The sequence below is a fragment of the Vipera berus genome (genome assembly GCF_964194415.1).
Source record: "Vipera berus genome assembly, chromosome: 4".
NCBI classification, from domain to species: Eukaryota; Metazoa; Chordata; class Lepidosauria; order Squamata; family Viperidae; genus Vipera; species Vipera berus.
In genome coordinates, this window is record NC_138206.1 from 52,812,599 (window position 1) to 52,833,438 (window position 20,840).

At 40.2% G+C, this 20,840-nt stretch overlaps 1 protein-coding gene across 3 annotated transcripts; it reads right to left on the bottom strand.

The window, feature by feature from the left end:
• Positions 1–6,168: 6,168 nt before the first annotated feature.
• Positions 6,169–19,871, bottom strand: LOC308667411 (cilia- and flagella-associated protein 298-like). 3 transcript variants are annotated; one of them, XR_014026279.1, is made up of 8 exons: positions 19,711–19,871; positions 14,935–15,075; positions 14,113–14,280; positions 11,922–11,989; positions 8,233–8,391; positions 7,162–7,293; positions 6,530–7,038; positions 6,169–6,434 (listed from the first exon to the last, which is right to left on the bottom strand). XR_014026279.1 is itself a non-coding variant. In XM_081326621.1 (8 exons), the coding sequence occupies exons 2-8, from the start codon at positions 15,071–15,073 to the stop codon at positions 6,324–6,326; spliced, it is 873 nt and encodes a 290-aa protein (XP_081182747.1). In that variant the 5' UTR covers positions 15,074–15,075; positions 19,711–19,871; the 3' UTR covers positions 6,169–6,323. The 3 variants fall into 3 exon arrangements, 2 of the variants coding, with proteins under 2 accessions (XP_081182747.1, XP_081182748.1); XM_081326621.1 differs by having other exon boundaries at positions 6,530–6,625; XM_081326622.1 differs by having other exon boundaries at positions 6,530–6,625; positions 19,725–19,836.
• Between the last annotated feature and the right edge of the window lie 969 nt (positions 19,872–20,840).

Sequence of the window (20,840 nt, forward strand, 5' to 3'; positions counted from 1 at the left end):
TGTAACTCATAATCTTGGGACAAGAAAGCAATTGGAAGGGTTTTGCTCTTTTTTTAAAAAAAAACTTCTATAGGAAGTGCCAAGTTTCCTAATTTTCTATAAACTTCCTCATTCCACCACCCCCCTCCCAAATTTACTGCAGTACACGCTGTACTTATTGGTGTACAAAGAATGAGCAAGCGTGTCTTTGAAAAACAGGGACAGATTCTGTTGTCTCTATGTGCGTGCATGACATGTGTTTTCATGATTTCATTTTTAATACCGTACACATAAAAACTATTGCTTTAAAAAAAAAATTACCTAGCCATTGACTACAAGATGAGTCTGGCTCTCGGTACGTGGCAGCAGGAAGCAAAACATTTTCTTCTTACAGGACTAAAATGTAACAGAATAGTGGTGGTGAGAAGAATAAAGAACCTGATTTCGTTGTTTAGGGACTTGTTATCAATATTTCAAATTGCCTGATAAAACAGGCTGATTTACAACAAATCAGTACACAATACTTTCGTATTTGAGTTAGCCAAATGCATGGTTTATTATGGGATGAAGGAGGAAAGTGCTTTTTCCTCCAAGACCCCTTTGGTTTCTGCATTGCCTTCTCGCTATCATTTTACCCTTGCTTCTGCAGATGGATTTCAGATTCTAATAAACAAGGTAAGTTTGAAATCAGCACATCCTTGAAGTCAGCAGCAGTGAAAATCATACCAGTGAATTACGAGAGATTCGATTGATGCATTTGCAATGGGAAAGGCAAGGGAAGGTTCAGTCTGGCGCTTGCAGTGGGCTGAGCAGGGGCTTAAGGGGAAAGTGACAAATGTGTCTTGATTTTCCTGTTGTTGGTTTTAATCGGTTCCCCTTTCAACGGGGACCAGAAAAGCCACCAAAGGGTCCCATTTGGGGAATGTGAGAGGAGAACCCTTCGGCGGAGAAATGGAACCACTTATCACGGAATGAAGCAAAACCTAGTATCAACTACACTATAGCTGGGCTGTCATAAATAATCTCGTATTTCTCACATCACCGATATTGTGAGAATACAGACTATCAGAGCTAATTTAGTTGCCACAAAATCCTCAGATGGATCTATTCTTGACAACAGAAAGCACTCAGAAGTCTGGATCAATAGCACACTCTCACTATAGCTACTTATCCCTACGTAGCAGTAATTCAACACACATTCAGTATGCAAAAGATAAAGAGTACATCAAGGGGAACGAGAATTCTTTATGTGGGATTTTTTAAAAAAATATATTTTTCCTAAGAATGGGGAGCTAAAGTTTGCACTATTGCGTGCAATAATTAGAATTTTAGTTTGATTGTACGCTTATATGCACAATACATGATGTGCATGTACAAAGCAATCATACAATATTATTTTGAATATATTTTTGAAATTCGGTGATTTACCTAAGGCAATAAAATAGATTATGATGCATGTCACTTCGTTTCTTATCAGGCTGATATCAGTACTGTAAGGAAGTGATCTAGTATCTGGATCTGAAGTTGCTTAGATTTTGAGATCCAGGCCAACTGGCCCACCAGTTACCCTCCTGGTTTGCTTTTAAATTAATTCCAGCAGGCATGCCCATTGTAACAGTTGGTACACCAATACTTTTATTTTCAATTAGATAGGAGGCAACTTTGATTGTGACTGTTATGCAATAAAGATGTTGTTGGGTATATAATAATAATCTGCTGTAGGTGGTACCGTGTTTCTCCCGAAAATAAGACCCACCCAGAAAATATGCCCTAGACTAATTTTTTACATTGCTCCTAATATAAGCCCTACCCCAAAAATAAGCCCGGGGGGGGCATGGCCAGCATAAGACACGGGGGCCGAAGATATCCCATAGCAGCTGTAGCCCACGCAGCTGTTGTGATTCAGGGTCAGCCTGTGGGTTCGGCAGTTGGGTCGGACGACTCAGAGGAGGAGGAGGGGGGGTGTTGAAGACCTTGCTGAGGGGGTTGAAGATCTTGCTGATGAGAGCCCTCAGCCAGGCCCCTCCCACTTGGTCACCACGGAGACCCAGCTGTGTGAGCCTGACAGCGGGGATGAAGATGACCCACAGCTGGCCCTGTTCAAGGACGCCCGACGCAGGAGGCAGTCAATTAGGAGTAAACAGAGGAAGGCAATGGGGCTTCTCAGAAGGAGGCAGAGAGAAGCCACGCCCTGAACTCTATATAAGGGGAATGTGTGGGGAGGGCTGGTTTGCTGAAGGCAACTGCTTGGATAGTTCGTTTCTTAAAGCTCCTGTTTCTTGGTTCGTGTCGTTTGTTTTTGTAGCTATAAATTTGGCAGGCGTCATTCCAGCCTCTTGCCGTTTGTAAAGGGGTTGTCCCTGCCTTTTCTGCAGGGCCGGTAGCAGGCTGGTACAGAACAGCAGCACAGGAAAGTCTGAGTGCAGAGGCAGAGGCACGGCAGGGAGGCAAGCCATCCGGATGCGCTGTGTGGCTCCTGGCTTGCAGAAGGTTTGCGCGGCCGCACCAGCAGCAGGCAGAGGCATTGGCACAGGGAGGAGGCAGGCGATCCCAATGCACCACCCATTTCATCCCACCATCTTTTCGCTTGCCCATAGTTGTGCTGGGGCAGGCGGCCACACGGTGCAGTGGGATTGCCTGCCTCCCATGCTTCTGGCTCCGCCTGCTGCCGGTACCGCTCCCACAAGCCTCCTACGAGCCAGGTGGCCATGCAGTACATCAGGTTTGCCTGCCTTCCCCCATCTCTGCCTCCACCTTTTGCTGGTGCCATTCCGTGAGCCTCTCGCAAGCCAGCCGGCTGCACAGCACGTCTGGATTGCCTGCTTCACCCCTGTGCCTCTGCCTCCCAACTACTGCCGGGGGTGTCACAAGAGTCTCCCGCGAGCCAGGCAGCCGCACATCACATCTGAATCACCTGCCTCCCCCCCGCCCCTGACTCTGCATTCGGACTTACCTGTGTTGTGCCAAAGAGCTGGCGGGCTGCAGCTGCTGTCAGACTCCATTGGCCCGTGTGCTTGCTGCCTCTTGTGTCCGTGCCGGGGGGGGGGGGAGTGAGGCACCAGGCCAGGCTGATCACCCTGATACTGTGTTTCTCTGAAAATAAGCCCTAATGCATCTTTTGGTGCAAAAAAACCAATATAGGACCGGGTCTTAATTTTTGGGGAAACACAGTAGCAATCTAATGGCTACCAATATATCTCCAAGAAGCATAATTCACTTCTTAAATGTGAAAAGGGATTTAGAGATACCCTTAACTTCCTTTTATTTAATAAACATTGTTTGTGAATGTTTGAAATGTTACTTCACAATCTCACATAATCTGGTTTCTTCAGAAATAAAAGTGGTAAAAAGAGACACAATCATTTTTTCCTGAATTATATGTAACAGTAGATACACGATTTGAAAGATTTCTGGGAACTATAACTTGCTGATAGTATTTTTTTGTCCCTTTGGTTCTCCAAGTGATAAATGGAGGTCCCCATTTTTAGAAACATTGCAAAAGCTAACACCCATTTCCTTTAGTTACTTCATCTCTGGATCAGCCACTCTGGCATCCCCTATTGCTCCTTGTTCTCTCACTTTGATAGAGACCTCCTTGTCTTAATTCAGTTATATTTTCTTCGGAGTTTCCTTTTAAATTAGTTATCTTCACGCACTTTTCAAAATATTTTTGTCTTTGTTCTCTACTTATCCTTCTTCCTTATTCTCCATTGTCTTTTCTCCCCTATTTGCATGTCTGGGCTTTTTTCCACTCCTCAAACTTGCCTGAGGCTTGATTCCCTGAAACACTGAAATCCTCTTCATCATAACTCAGTATTTACAGAACTATGAACTGTGTTGTGGCTCACAACATAAACATTTCTACACAGATCAGTGGAGAGTACTTTAAAAGTGGATACAGTATTTAACAAGTGATTGCAATGCATCCAAATATATCTGGCCGTTTTGTCTGTGTCTTAATTAAGAAAAACATAAATGTCCACTTGAACAAGTACACGAGTAGGCAGACCTGCATAGATACCGTAGGTATTTTCTCATACATACAGGATGATAAAAGGAATGTTCTTCATCCATAACTAGTAGAGCTGACCAATGCCACTATTATTCACTTAATTCAAGAAAATAATGCAAGAGGACAAGCAAAATATTCCGCTGCTTAACATACCTTTTAAGGGGATTGAATCATTAGTGAAAAAAATTGTATGTACAATGAAATTAGTGCAGGTTCGAGTCCCACCAGGCTCAAGTTTGACTCAGCCTTCCATCCTTCCGAGGTAGGTAAAATGAGGACCCAGATTGTTGGGGCAATAAGCTGACTTTGTAATAATGCCGCTTGGAGGGGGGGCGAAAGCCCTAATAAGCAGGCATATACATAGAATGAAGGCTATTGCTAAGCACATTTGATTTGTGCTTTAAATTGTAAGCCGCCCTGAGTCTTCGGAGAAGGGCGGGATATAAATGGGATTAAAATAAAAATAAAATAAAAATAAATAAAAAAGCTTCGACAATGGAAGAATGAATGGTGAATTTGGCTGAAATGGCTTTCATTAGAGAAAAGACATTAAATTAATGCTGACTGGAAAACCCTTTTGGACTTTTTGTGTGAAACAGAATATGAGTTTAATATAAATTTATACTTCTATCTCTTGTAAATGAAAACAGGAAGTCATTTTTTGTATTTCTTTATCTTTCTGCAATTTTGGCATTGTTCTTTCATTCTTTACTTTTTTCTATCTTTAGATGTTTTTCTTAGTTTTTCTCTCTACTAAAAAATCTAATAAAGATATCTTTTAAAAATACATCTTTAAGGATTTAAAGCACTGTGAAAAATATGAAAAGTTACTGAAGGAAAGTTAATAGTCAAACTGTTTTCCTTCAGTGACTCTTCATAAATATTACAATTTCAAGAAATTAGTTGTGTGCTAGATGTTATATTCTTGGGGAGAATAAAAACCATTGCTTTCATAAACAGGGGACGAAATACAATGTATTTAAAAGTTTTCAAACAAGATGGTGTAATGCAGGGGTGTCAAACTGCCGGCCTGCAGGCCGGACACGTCATGAGGAAACTGCGCCCATCCCATTGCCGGTGATGGGGGAAAAGCTCCGATACATCACGCGACGTCACGGGACATCATGAGTTTGACATGTCTGGTGTAATGGATTGCTGTACTGAGCAGGAAGTTGAACTAGATTAACTAATTGGTCACTTCCAACCATTATGCAGTATTCACTTATTAGATTTTGGGCTTCATTTGATTCAAAAAATCTTGTATTTATAAATAGGCAATAAAATATTTCAATAGGACTGCTATTAAAAGTGAACATTGGAAATGAAAAAAAAATCCCCTTTCAAATTCTACTATTGCCTCTAGAACAGGGGTGTCAAACTCAATTTCACTGAGGGCCGCATCAGCATTGTGGTTGCCCTCAGGGGGCCGGGTGGGCGTGGCTAGAGTGCGTATGGCCTACTGGGTGGGCATGGCCAGCTCTACATCATTCGCATCAAGGGTGCCTATGGGGGCCTGGGCAGGAGTGGGTCTCTGGCAGAAGGAGGGTCTCTGGGCCAGGGTCAAGGCAGTGGAGGCCGTTCCCTCACTGTTTCCAGGATGGCTTTGCGGGCCACATGAAACCACTTCGCGGGCCAGATCCGGCCCCCGGGCCTTGTGTTTGACATGTCTGCTCTAGAAGATAAATTCCCTTATGTGATTTTTTTGGATATTTCAGTGCCATTTCTGCTCAGTTATCTAATCAGAAAATTAATTTGTATCATCTGCTCTAAACACATCTTGTATACTTAGAACAGATTGCAGGCTGAACATGAGCAGAAACTGTATCATTCAAACATGGCATAGTGTAGTCAGATTCTTCTACTTGCACTATTAAAGGATTGTATCTTCCCAACTGGATTGTCCGATATTCCTTATAGTTTACACTAATATATTTTAAACCAGTATTGGTAAGGCATAATGTTTTCTGGAAACTTACCTAGTATACAATATTTTTTCCTACACAAAGTTTGAGTTTCCCTTAAAAATAAATTCAGTTCCTTCTAAGCTAAGCTAATTAGAATAATTTTATTTAGAATGCAAAAATGCTGAGGGACAATTTTATTGTTTTTAATAATAGTTTTTAGTAATAATACGATAGCATGTCAGTATTTTTTTTAAAAAAAAATGTGATCAACAATCCTAATAATATAGATTTATTGACTACAAGGCAATCAACAGTATAAATAAATAAAAATCTAATATTTAGTTTTAATGAGTAAATGTGCATTGATGTTACCAATGTAACTTGCTGTGTCAGCTTATCTTAAAACTATTTTTTCTTGCCAAAATAACTTATCTTGGTCTCCACTTAATATCCTTGACACCGTGAAAATGTCTTTTCAAGGCATGACTATCAGCCCATTCAGAATCTAAAAATGAATCATCATCATTTTCTTCTAATTTCTGAAAAACACGAAAAGGAAATGAATTACATATATTGCAAACACAATGTAAGTATCTTCTTTTCAATAGAGTAACACAGCAACAACACCTGATACCTTGAGTTCTTCTTGTCTTCTGTGATAAAAAAGAATCATCTGTTTATGTTCTTCGCTACTTATGATAGGTTCACGTGCCGGAGCTCCTTGCCCTTTCTTGAAACATAACAGAAATTAATATATTTCAACCTGCCTTGATCTGACAATGGAATACCTATTGATATGATGAATAAAATGTCAGGAGGGGCAGACATCAGTCCCTCTACAGCACAAATAGACAGCACATAACTCCAGATATTGAATTGCAATGTCTTTGTGATGAATGATGAAGAATGTTAGAGGCTGTAATTCAGCCACACGGGGAATGAATCATGTTCCCTACTTCTGCTTTACAAAGGCAAGTTTCTCTGTACTGTGAGACACTCAGCAGCTAAATTTGGCTACCTTCAAACTGGAGCCGAGGGACAGCTTGCCATAATATTGTTTTTAGTGCAGGAGTATGACTATCCAACACTCATTTTTTTACACCAGTAAATGGGGTCTGCCTTGCTTTTGAACAGCATGCTTACCTGTATGAAGATAAATTATATAAAATAAAATCTAAAACATAATAAATCTGGCAAAATATTGCTTCGGTGGAGTGCAAACCTATATAAAGACTCTCACTTTACTCGGAAGTCATAAATACTTACTTTTTGTATTTTGATAATAATTTTTGTTTTCTCATTTTTGCCAACATAGTCAGAAAGCTGGTTTGTTCTTTTCAGTTCCTTTGCTGCCCACCACAGCTGGGCCTCTGGTTCTTCAATAACCTCAAGAGCTGCCTGTAACAAACTGAGCTTTACAACAGGCAGAATCCAACGGCACACAAGCAGAAATCTACTCACACCCTCGACCTTCTTCATTCCCTTCCTTGTACTACTCTCCGAAGCCTTTAAATCTGCTCTGAATGGTTAAAAGATTCCTTAGAACATTGTTGAGATCTATATAAGACAGACACGTCAAACACAAGGCCCGGGGGCCAGATCCAGCCCGTGAAGTGGTTTCATGTGGCCCGCAAAGCCATCCTGGAAACAGTGAGGGAACGGCCCCCACTGCCTTGGCCCTGGCCCAGAGACCCTCCTCCTGCCAGAGACCCTCAGATCTGTCCAACTCCTGCCCAGGCCCCCATAGGCACCCTCGATGCGAACGATGTAGAGCTGGCCACGCCCACCCAGTAGGCCACACCCACCCAGTAGGCCACACCCACCCGGCCCCCTGAGGGCAACCGCAATGCTGATGCGGCCCTCAATGAAATTGAGTTTGACACCCCTGATATAAGAGATGAAGCAGTGAAGTGATTTTGGCTGATCAGCTAGCTAACACTTCATGAAGGAAATATAAGGACTTAAAAATGCTTAGATTTAATACTCCATCATCAGTTTTTTCCCCAATAAAATCGTTAGCACTATCGTTGATTTCTAAGTCGAAAACATAACATTTTTTAAGATGTATTTGTTTTTTTCAACAGTTCCAGTTACCAAGCGGAGGTAAACAGAAGGGGAATTTATTTTCTTGCACTGAAGAGATAACAAGGGGAAAATGACTTTTTTTTAGTATAAACATATAACACTATGTAAATATATATATATATACTGCACAGCAGTCTAGAAACCAAATAAACATGTAGATAATGAATCAGTTACATTTTCCAAATATCTCTCCAGGATGAACAATATTTTTTTTTAAAAAATAAAAATCATTAAATCAAAACTAATGCTTACTTGAGTTCCTGACAGATCTTCTTTATTTTCAAACTCCATTCTAATTGGGTCATATGGAGGGAGCCCCATTGGATAAACAATCATTACAGCTCCTCGGAGCTGGTCAAGTGCATCTTTCACCATACTGGTAGTAACACATACATTGGCTTCCACTTGTCCCTACATTACAGAGAGAAGCAACTTAAATGAATAAACTAATACACTACGGAAGAAAGAATTCTTCCTCTGAAATCTACAATTTTTTTTTAATTCCATTTATATCCCGCCCTTCTCTGAAGACTCAGGGCGGCTTACAAGCTTAGCAGTAGCCATTCTATGTATATGCCTGCTTATTAGGGCTTTCATACACCCCCCAAGCGGCATTATTACAAAGTCAGCTTAATTGCCCCCAACAATCTGGGTCCTCATTTTACCTACCTCGGAAGGATGGAAGGCTGAGTCAACCTTGAGCCTGGTGGGACTTGAACCTGCACTAATTGCTGGCAGCTGGTGTTACTTAAGGAGGCATTAGCCCACTGCTCCACCAAGGCATGACAGCACAGTATGAGATAAAGTCAAAGAACAAAAAATATTTTCCCCATTTTTAGAATAACATTTCTCTGTCCATTAGCATTATCTACTACCAATTTATCATCTATTCAGAATTACCAATATTAAACATTTTGAAATGTCTGTTAAAAATGACATCTGCTTGTTTTTTTTTCTAATGAAATGAATGGTTATTGATTTACTGAAATAATTATTTCAAATATGAATAGGAAGCAAGAAGGAGGATTCCTTGCAGACATGAAACGTTATTTCATCTCTTGATGTTTAGATATTTTTTGAAAAAAATTATGGGGATTAAACATTTCTCCCATTGCTCTACACAGCTAATCTACTTCAAAAAAAAAAAAAATTCTGCCCTTACTCTGCCCTTTTATATTTGTAGTAATACAATTTCAATTAAAACACATCTGTCCAAATGGACTTCATATGCATTGTGCAAAGTATATAAATATTTATATACTTATAAATGTGTAGTTACTAATTATTCTACTTGGGCAATAACAAAAAGCCAAATTAAATGGAGGGCTATTGTAAACTATAATAATTGCAGGCATATTTTCTTTTGCAGTTATTCCAAAATAATTTCCAAGTCTTAAGTATGCAGGAATTAATAAGCTTTGTTTGGACAGTAGACCAACCATTATTCACAACTAAACTTAGTTATGAACTAAATTACATTTAACCTTTCGCATATTACAATATTCAGTATGGAATGAGTTGTTGGAGCTTCAGGTAAAGGAAATCCTAGGATGAAATAGATTACTGGAATCCTATAGTCAGGATTCAAAACTGGGCATGGGACCAAGTCTACATTGGTCACTGATAAATGAACTGCATCAAGACTTGGATAGTAAGTACATCCCTGCTTGTCCTACTAAATCACTTGACAATGTTTGATCACAGGTATCCTTTGGGACTGTCTGCAGGGATTGGAAATTGGGGATATTATTTTCCTCCATTTCCTAAGTAGGTCGTTCCTTCTGATAGACATTAAGAATGGTCCACTTGGACGATTGGTTCTGTTAGTGTAGCACAGGATGGAGCTCTCTCTCCTCCATGATATTTAACACCTAAGCTCATTTGTCATCATGACTTGAGGTATAAATCACTGGCCGGGCCAAGCTGGAGGTCCCAGAAGAGGTCACAACTACCGTTTTAGCACTAGGTAGAGATGGTGGCAAGATGAATCTTTTCCTAGCTTCAACTAGTGTGTCAGCTGCAATCCTTTTTCGAGTGGGAAGCCTTATGAGATAGCGATTCATGTTATTATCACCAGTTAGACTACAGACTTAACAGGGGACCACCTTTAAGATGATTTGGACATTGCAATTGGTTAATGTAGCAGCCTGGCCACCTTCAGGAATAGCAGCATGATACTTGTGCTACAATGGTTGTATTATTTGCCAATACCTTTAAGTATTGTTTCTTTGGAGAGCTAAAGCACACTGCTGGGTCATGCTTAATTTGTAATCTACCAGAACTCTCAGATCTTCCCTGAGTACTACTGTCAAAGCAGGGACTACCTATCTTGTACCTATGCATCTGATTTTTCCTATCTAAGTGTTGAAATTTACATTTATCACTGCATAATATTTGTTGGATAGCATCCAATGTTCAAATCTATCAGGTTTCTTTTGAATTATCTATGGCATCTACGTATTTGTTGGCGCTATCTAACAAAATGAAATTCAATGGTGAAAAAAGTAAGATTCTACATTTAGGCAAGAAAAAACAAATGCACAGGTACAGTATAGGTGGTACCTTGCTCAACAGTAGTAACTGTGAGAGGGATCTTGGAGTCCTAGTGGACAATCACTTAAATATGAGCCAGCAGTGTGCTGCAGCTGCCAAAAAAGCCAACACAGTGCTAGGCTGCCTTAACAGAGGGATAGAATCAAGATGACGTGAAGTGTTAATACCACTTTAGAATCCCTTGGTAAGACCACACCTGGAATACTGCATCCAGTTTTGGTCACCACGATGTAAAAAAGATGTTGACACTCTAGAAAAAGTGCAGAGAAGAGCAACAAAGGTGATCAGGGGACTGGAGGCTAAAACATAAAAGGAATGGCTGCTGGAATTGGGTATGTGTAGTTTAATGAAGAGAAGGATGAGGGGGAACACGATAGCAGTGTTCCAATATCTCAGGCGCTGTCACAAAGACAAGGGAGTCAAGCTATTCTCCAAAGCACCTGAAGGCAGGACAAGAAGCAACGGATGGAAACTAATCAAGGAGAAAAGCAACCTAGAACTAAGGAGAAACTTCCCGACAGTTAGAACAATTAACCAGTGGAACAACCTGCCTCCAGAAGCGGTGAATGCTCCAACACTGGAAGTTTTTAATAAGAGAGTGGAACAGCCATTTGTCTGAAATGGTACAGGGTTTCCTGCCTGAGCAGGGGGTTGGACTAGATGACCTCCAAGGTACCTTCCAAGTTTATTTTTATTATTGTTGTTGTTCTCATTATTATTATTAATCATCGCACAGTCAGCCAGATGTTCAGACTGGATTTGGCATTTTTGTCTACCTATCGAGTCCTTACCAAGGACCTGGGATTTTATTATTATTATTATTATTATTATTATTATTATTATTATTATTATTATTATTATTATTAAAGAGCCTGTCTTTCAAGTATTAGCTCCATGAAACAGCATTCCCAAGTTGCTGGCACATCAGAAAAACTGAAAAAAACAGGCCTCTTGTGGTAGGTATTCAGGTGCAAATGGCAGAACTGGACTGGCTTTTTGTTTTGGGTGGATTTTAATTCTGGTTAATTTTTAAGTTTGGAGTGACAAATTTTAATGGGGGTTTGGTTTTTTTATTATAATGGGTTTTATTATAGTAAACTATTTAGAGTTTATGTGATTAAACAGTATCTACGTTACGAGATAGTTAAATAAATATATAAGAAATCTGATCCTTTAGAGTTTTTTTTTATAATATGTTAGGTGTGAGCCCAGAGATGTGGTTATTTAATCAAAAAACTGCCAATAAATAAATACAACCTTATTTTAATTAGCGGTTTGTTTTAGAATCAGACTTCCTGCTATTCTCTGAACAGCCTAAGAATAGTTGTCTCTGATAACACAGAGCTGCTGGCTCATAAATATTTCACACCAACAATATTGTATCTTACCTTAGAAATGAGTGCCTTAGCTTCTTCTATGGTTGCTTTTAAAACTTGTTTCATTTTCTCATTTGGAGCTTTAAAAAGAAATATGCAGATGATAGTATACAGTATTATATAACTATGGAAATGATATAAATAATAATGTTTTGCATTGAAAGGGCCTCTAAATTAAAAATCAGCTATTGTGATTAAAAATCAGCTATTATCTTAAACTCTATCCAATTTTAAAAGATCAGAAATTTCAGTGATTTATAGACTCGGGGTTTTTAGCTTATTCCCGTTAGAAAACTTAAGTGTGTGGAATTGGCCCAAGTGAGCCAACAACAAAGCTTCTGAGCAAGAGTGTTAAACAGAAAAAATCATGTCTATTCAGGAATAAATCTCAGTGGGGATTAGTCCTAATTTACAACAACAACAACAACAAAAAAGCACAGCATGATATTGGAGCCAGAAGTAACAAAGAATAAGGGTTAAACAAAGGAAAGAGAGCTTACACACCAATGAAAAAATGCAGACAGTAGCTAACTCTGTTGAGTAATTTAGCCCCATATAACCATTGCATTTGTCAATATAGCATGTTGATGAAATACAAGGGCAGTGGGATATATCAAATAGAAAAAGCAATGCTGATGCCATCTTACCTACCACAGCACAGATCTTGGAAGCTTTGTAGGATGGTATCAAAATAACACATAAATAAGCCCCAGATGGCAAGAGGGATGGAAAAGGGGAGTAATGAACAGACCAGTAGTAAGCATGCCAAGCAGCTTAATATCATCTCTTGTTATTAACAAGAATGCTAATGAAGTGCCACATTCCTCCTTTTTCCACAGAGAAGCACCAACATGAAAGCAATGAGCCACTGACTCTTTGCAAAGGAGAGCAGGGCTATCCCTTTTCAATGAAGGGAGTCAACTGGTTATTATCACCTTCTCTGAACTGCCAGGATGGGAGAAAAAGGAGAAAGATGGCAAATGACTGGTGAGGGATGAGAGGGACATATGCAACACCCATTGTATCTTAGTATCTTATGGCTCATCTTCTTCTTGTTGTTGTTAGTTGCAAAGTCGTGTCCCACCCATTGCGACCCTATGGACAACGTTCCTCCAGGCCTTCCTGTCCTCTACCATCTTCTGGAGTCCATTTGGGCTCACGCCTACCGCTTCAGTGACTCCATCCAGCCACCTCATTCTCTGTCGTCCCCTTCTTCTCTTGCCCTCAACCTTTCCCAGCATTAGGCTCTTCTCCAGTGAGTCCTTCCTTCTCATTAGATGGCCAAAGTATTTCAGTTTCAACTTCAGGATCTGGCCTTCTAAAGAGCAGTCAAGGTTGATCTCCTTTAGGACTGACCGGTTTGAACGCCTTGCAGTCCAAGGGACTTGCAGGAGTCTTCTCCAGCACCACAGTTCAAAGGCCTCAGCTCTTTGGCGCTCAGCCTTTCTTATGGTCCAACTTTCACAGCCACACATTGCAAATGGCTCGTCTACCTCTCACTAAAACATAGGCTCCAGGATTAGTGGAAATGGGAAAAAGACTATTGAAATATCTTTGTGGAATACTGACATGGCAATAAATAAAAGAATGGAATAGAATGGTGCAATATATTAAGTGAGTAAAATCATGAAAATGCCCTCTAGAATAATTGGGCTTTTCATTATTTTACAGTTTCTAAAAGGCCAGGAGGTAGGAGGCGCGTCTGATCTCTAAGGGGAGGCCAGTCCAAAACAACCCCATTGCTAGAGAGAAGCAGTGCCGCCCAGTTCGAGCTCCTCTAGTGCTTAGAAGTATGGAATCATTAGCAGCTGTTGCCTGTAAGATCTAAAAGGTGCTTGGGAGAAGATTGCCCTGAAGATACTCAGGTGCCAAGGCATGAAGGGATTTAATGTTTAATACCAGAATCTTAAATTGCACTCACAAATACAGTGTCAAAAGTCTAAAGAGCATTTTCCTTTCTTTTTAATACTGAATTTTAGAAACATGTTTTAAGTTGTGTTGCTGACTGAACATTTTTGCATAAAGGGCACACAATGTGGTATCTACAGTATTATTGATATTTATTAATCAAAATTTGAAAGTGTACAATATGCCAATATATGTTTCATAAAACTTGGCAAGCTATTTTTATATACAAAAAGATATGTATGTATGTATATATGTATGTATGTATGTATGTACGTAGGTATGTATATTTATTTACCATGACCATTTCTTCGTCCAATGTCATCTTTTTTAAATGTGCTTCCACCACTGGGAATACATTTTTTTGCCCATTCATCTATCAGCCGCAGCTCTTCAATTTGTTCATCTGTCAGACCTTGCATGTTAGGAGGTAAGAAAATACCATGTTCTGCCAGCGATTCCATTTCTTTCAAAAGAACAAAGAGTGGGACATGGAGATGTTACATAAAATGTCCTTTAACCATCTATTTTTGAGAAATTGTTAAAAGAAAGGTCCACTGTAGCAGTATAACAAATTCTGCAATTTATTTAATATTATTAGAATATATTACAAATTTCTCAGAGTACAGTTATACTTAAAAGCTTATAATTCTTTCATATTTGAATATATTGTAAATATTGCTAAAAGGTATATTTAGAATAACAGACTGAAAGCACAAAATGTACCACGATAGTAATCCATGTAGAAAAACTTTAGAAAAATGTACAACCAGCAGAATTGGTTGAATAGTTTCCAATATTCAGAGAATTCACTTGTGACATGAATTTAGTATATGGGCTATAAAGAGTAAGCAAAAAGAAGATTCAGAACGGCCCAGAGTTGGGAATGGGACAGATAAATACATTTAATAATTATTAAATTATAATAAACATAATGATAATAAATAATTATATATTACATTTATTGTTACATTTATTACTGTTATTATTTATGTTTATATAATAATTATTATATATTGTAGTAATTATTTATATAACTATTGGTATTAAATTATTTGTTATATTTTTACCCAGGAGGTTTAGGTAAAAGGACAAAATAATAGATTGACATATTTAATACCTGCGCAAAGACGTTGAATTTTGAGTCTTCCATTGTAGATCCTGGTCACTTCCTGAGTTAAGTCTTCAATGGAAACCTTACCTGTTGTTTCCAGGAGAAACTGGCTCTCATCTCCATGCTTTACATGAAGCAGAACCATTTCTGTTAAAGCAGAAACACAAAGAAAGTGCATGGTAAGTATTAATTATGAATTTCTTCTAGCCTAGGGGCAGGGTCTGAAATTTTGATCCGTACAGACAACGATCATGTTTCCCCTGAGGGTGGTGTGGTTCCACTTGGTTAAAAGAAAAAACAATAAGTAAACCGTTGAAACCGTACACCTTCTATTATGTAAAATGTAGTATAATTATTCTTAATTATAAAAAAAATCAAGATCCCAAAACACTAACACAGGAAAGCAAAAAGCAATATCTAAACAACACAGAATCGAGGCTGGTGGCAATGATGCACATCAATATCCCAAAATAGGCTCATATCCCATTCTGGCTCAATATGTGGGGGAAGGGAGCTTAATCCAAAAGGCAAGTGCAGCAAGAGAGAGGTCACATCTCCTAGATCCCATTAGATGGCACTGCTTTAGAAATGGGACCTTAAGCATGCCCACCTTTGGTGATGGGAACAAACAACTGAGAAAAGGCAGTTCTGCAAATAACCCTGTCCTTTTGTCACTGCACTCCGAAGCCAAAAGACTTTGCCCAAGGTACAATCTGATCCAAGTCTGCCATCCTGCACCCAGGTCAGGCAACACCTAAGATCTCAGTGGAACTTTGTACCAGAACTTCAGAAATAAGTCCAAGTTCCTATCAGGTCCATCAGACCAGGGCTTTTTTTTCTCACAGAACGCTCAGAATGGAGTTCCGGCACCTTTTTTGGATGGAACCTTGTAGGGTAGGCAAAGTGGGTTGTATGACATGTGTGAGTTCCGGCACCTTTTTCTTTTACAAAAAAAGCACTGTATCAGACCCATCAGGTCCAACAGGTTCTGTTCCAACAAGTTCTTTCTCCATGGAAGGGAACAGCAGGGAATGATCTGTCCATGAAAAGGGAGTAAAAACATCATCTCCCAGCTCTAGATCATGTTACCGTTGCACCTAGAGAAAAAAAATATAACTTTCAATAACCTCGGTCAGGTCTGTTGCTGCCATGGTAGCCATGGAAGTCCCAAGCTGTTTCTGACTCTCTGCCTGGTGAAGAAAGATTGAAGACCCACAGAACTATAAGCCTTGGAAACTACACTGCCAACCTGGAAACGTCGTCCAGCAGCTTGGATAGAAAAGCAGTTACGTAGCAAGGTGGCAACAGCATCTAATCCTAGAACACGCATTTCACCAACAGAACCACACGTCTAAATATCTGTGGAATATCAAATGTCAAAAAGTCTCCTGACCTGGATGACAAAATCTACCTCCTGCCTCTGTGCTGGGGTTGTAGCTGATGCCAGATACAAAATCCAGTTGGACACTAATGTACAATTTGGGGCCAATTTCTACAGAAACCACAATTTTATTTATTAAAGAGTCTTTAGAGTAAAATTAATAATTCTGTTCTTTACCATCCCAGTATTGCCGAGAAAAGTGAAGCGGAACCTGGAATTCCTAGCTGTGCTTAAAGTAACAAGGTGCCAACAAGATAAGTGAAAGTGTTAACTGCAAGAATATGAGTTAGTTTTGGGAAGTATACTAACATGTCTGATAATTCTTAGCAGCTAGTGCTGGTAAGCACTATATCAGGGGTGTCAAACTGCCGGTCCACAGGCCGGCTGTATCATACGGAGGCCGCGCCCACCCCAGCTCTGGCAATGCAAAAAAAAAAGTTGTGATACATTGCGACACGTCATGTGACATGGCGAGTTCGACACCCGTGTTCTAGATAATGGCTAGGGCATCTAACTAATTTAAGATATACGATGAAGGCTTATTGCTTATTAAAGGTTGCCATTATGCAGGAAAAGGTGATCTCATTGATCTTCCCCTCTCATTATTAAAATACACATTAACCACCAGACCAATCAACAGGGGTAATTTTGTCAAAGTATAACGATAATAACCAATAATGTAAGTAACATACTATAATTAGAAAACAGCCAATCCAATAGAGAGATTCATTTGCCTACACTTTTATTTTATTTTATTTTTTATTTTATTTAGATTTATATACCGCCCTTTCCCGAAGGACTCAGGGCGGTTTACAGGGCATTTAAAAAACAGTCAATACAAACGTTAAAATAAATTAAAAGAGATTAAATAGGTTTAAGAGGTTCTGCAACCCCCATCCCATCTGTGCTTTGTTGGATAAAATCATTCTGCTTTAATGTAATGGTATCCTGGCCTCAGCTTTAAAGAGACACTTTTTTGGTTGGGGTGTGTGTGTGGATTTTCTACTAGAACATTTCTGAGAGGGTTACCACTCACCCTGATTCTGTTCCAAACCAGATCTTGGCCATGCATACCAGGCAGGCCTGTTCATCCAAGCTTAAATCACAGATGACTAAGGTTTTATTACAGAGAACTTGACACTGAGAAGCAACAGTTGGGTATCAGGGCCTCCTTGGCTATGATGACTGGTCAATGGGACAAAGACCAAGAAACTGTAATATGATATTGGCACTAAAAACAGATGCCATATTCTCTGAGAAAGGCAGCCCCAGCTCCCTACTATATCTCTTCTTTCCTATCGCCACCAAGATGTCACAGCACAATCCCCGTCCTACCAGAATACAACTTTGAAAGCCCTGAACCTTGCAGCAGCTTTTGATATATCAACAATTGGTGCAATGGTCTGGATCAAGGTTAGAAGGTATAGCGTAACAGTCCTCCTTGGCATTGTCTTAGAAGATTAACTATTTTCCATCCCATGGCGACTTCTATGTGGTACTATAAAATTCTGCATTATTCTCCAGAGTTCCCAAGATCTACATAAAGGCACAGAATTATCTAGAACTTGTATCAAGACATATCATTTCACAGATTATAATAAATAAAGGAGAATATTTATAGCTCAGGGTTAAAATAAGGGGTCCTTGGTGCTCTCTGAGCTGGGTTGTTTTCTTGCAGAGGTTTCATTACCCAAACTAGGTAACATCATCGGTGCTGATGATGTTACTTAGTTTCTGCAATTATAATTATAATCTACTCACCCTCTAATTACCATTGCCTGATCTCAGACAGGCCTTTGAAGGCTTGAATTGTTATTGAACATAATTTTGGTTGAATTCAGTATCAACAGTCCCAGGGTCAATTACAGATATTCCCCAGGGTAGATCAAGTGATAATAAGGAGTAAGAGTGCTTTTTAAATAGGTGCAGTTGATGCAATACTTAGGTAAAAACTTACTTTCAGTTTTCAGTACCGATACTGAGGATTGAGTACAGTATATGATACTACGGTATGATTAAAGATAGTACAGAAATTAAAGAGGTGTAGAACGTAGGCATAAAGGTACTTTTATGCCACTTTTACCATTAAAGTTCATGGGATACTTATTTTATAATAGCTACATTGGCATTTGGTGCATTTTTAAGCCATTTTAAAGCACTAACTTTAACTTTTAAACTTTAAGCAGGTTAAGATGGACAAATTAACTTTATAGTGCAATAAAGAGCTCATTTTTGTCCTGCAAAAACTGTACTTGAAGAAAGCTCACAAAATGCACTTATATCTTTGGTGACTTCCCATTGAGAATTATTGAAACGTCAGATGTAAATCGGACACTATTTGTGATTTGGTGGAGCCTTGGTGGAGCAGTGGGCTAATGCCTCCTTAAGTAACACCAGCTGCCTGCAATTAGTGCAGGTTCGCATCCCACCAGGCTCAAGGTTGACTCAGCCTTCCATCCTTCAGAGGTAGGTAAAATGAGGACCCAGATTGTTGGGGGCAATTAAGCTGACTTTGTAATAATGCCGCTTGGGGTGTGTATGAAAGCCCTAATAAGCAGGCATATACATAGAATGAAGGCTACTGCTAAGCTTGTAAGCCGCCCTGAGTCTTCGGAGAAGGGCGGGATATAAATGGAATTAAAATAAATAAAATAAAATAAAATTTGCAAATCGTCATGAGAGATCTACAACATAAAACTATATTAAATAAATATATATATATAAATTAATTATATAACTAGAAACTGTACAAAGGACTTTAAAAAAAATAAAGCTGAAGTGGAATGTTTTAATGTTTCAGTGTTAACCCTGAATCTAGCTCACAGATGTATGAATTCTTTCCTCCTCAGCACCTTAGGGCAGAGGTAGGCAAGCTTGGCTCTTTTATGACTCGTGGACTTCAACTCCCAGAATTCCTGAGCCAGCATAGCTGGCTCAGGAATTCTGGGAGTTGAAGTCCACGAGTCATAAAAGAGCCAAGCTTGCCTGCCCCTGCCCTAGTGCTTCCCACACAAAAGCAGTACAAATTTTAGCAAATGAATATTGCTGCAGAATTCCTCGACAGCACAGAGTTGTAAAATCTATTTCCAAACAGATTCTGCCGAGGTAGTAAATTCAGTGCCTCGTTCATCTGCCTTAATCACACTGGAATTTCAACTCCCACCCCCACCTTGCCCCTGGTCTCAAACCCGCTGCCAGTTTCTGCCTCTTAAATAAATCAAACTCATCTGCCCACAACCGTTGAGGACGTTAAGTGAAAACGAAAGCAAGCGCGCGCCTGAGAAAGGGCGAAGGACGGACTGGAGCCGGTATCCATGGCAACCACGCAACAGACGTGGTCGCCGAGCCAACAACCGATTCTTCTCTGTCACCCCAACAGCCAAGCTCAGAACGCCCCTCACCTGGATCGGCCCACCTATCGCTAAGCCTGGGAAAACTTCCCCTTTCGCCCGGCAGACGCGCGGCAACAGCGGGGCTCGGAGATCCCCGGCCGGTGGACGAAAAGCCACGCGGTGACCCAGGAAGCCTTCGTCCTTGACAGCCAATCCCAGCCAGGAGCTCGGCGACGACTTCGTCGGAGAAGCGCAACTTCCCCGTCACTCAAAGATCCGTCTTACACCGCAGAGCGCTTTTCATTGGCCGCTTAGGGTTGCTATAGAAACACGCTGTGCTGAAGGGAGGTCCAAACGCGGGAGCGGCCGGAAGCTGTTTGGCCTGCGAATTGTAGTCGCTGTTGGTGACAGTCTCTGATCCGGGGCCTCTCCGTTTGCCTTCCTAGCTTCTGTGCAAGCTTTTGCGTGAGGCTGAAGGCAACCGAACCGTGTAGCCTCCAAACGGACCGCAACTGCTGTCTGTTTTCTTCTTTCCCACTATCTTCGTGGGAGACCTAAATTATTATTATTGCCCTGTGGTAAGATGGACGGCCAATAAAATAGATAGATAGATAGATAGATAGATAGATAGATAGATAGATAGATAGATAGATAGATAGACAGATAGACAGACTGATAGACAGACAGATGATAGATATTTATTTATTATTTTTATTTATTAAATTTATATACCGCCCTTCTCCCGGAGGACTCAGGGCGGTGAACAGGGCATATAAATAGAAATACAAAAGTTAAACAAGGATTAAATAATTGCCCAATTAAAACAATCACAATATAAAACCCATTAAAACCCTAACGTTCCCCCATCAGGCCAGGCCAGCTTGTTCAAATAAATGGGTCTTTAGCCTGCGCCGGAAGGAGCAAAGATCCGGTGCCGTCCGGAGCTCAACCGGCAGTTGGTTCCATAAAGCCGGGGCGCCCACAGAGAAGGCCTTCCCCCTGGGGGCCACCAGCCGGCATTCTCTGACTGGAGGCACCCTGAGGAGGCCCTCTCTGTGGGAACGCACAGGGCGGAGGGAAGTCGACGCCGGCAGCAGGTGGTCCCCGAGGTATTCCGGACCCATGCCATGTAAGGACTTAAAGACCATCACCAAGACCTTGACCCTCACCCGGAAGACAATTGGTAACCAATGCAGCTC

Coding starts and splice junctions, on each gene's coding strand:
- LOC308667411 (XM_081326621.1), bottom strand. CDS start 15,073: ATGGTTCTGCTTCATGTAAAGCATGGAGATGAGAGCCAGTTTCTCCTG. Junction 11,990..14,112: donor TGGACGAAGAAATGGTCATG/GTAAATAAATAT, acceptor TTCTTTTTAAAG/CTCCAAATGAGAAAATGAAA. Junction 8,392..11,921: donor CTAAGGCACTCATTTCTAAG/GTAAGATACAAT, acceptor TCTGTAATGTAG/GGACAAGTGGAAGCCAATGT.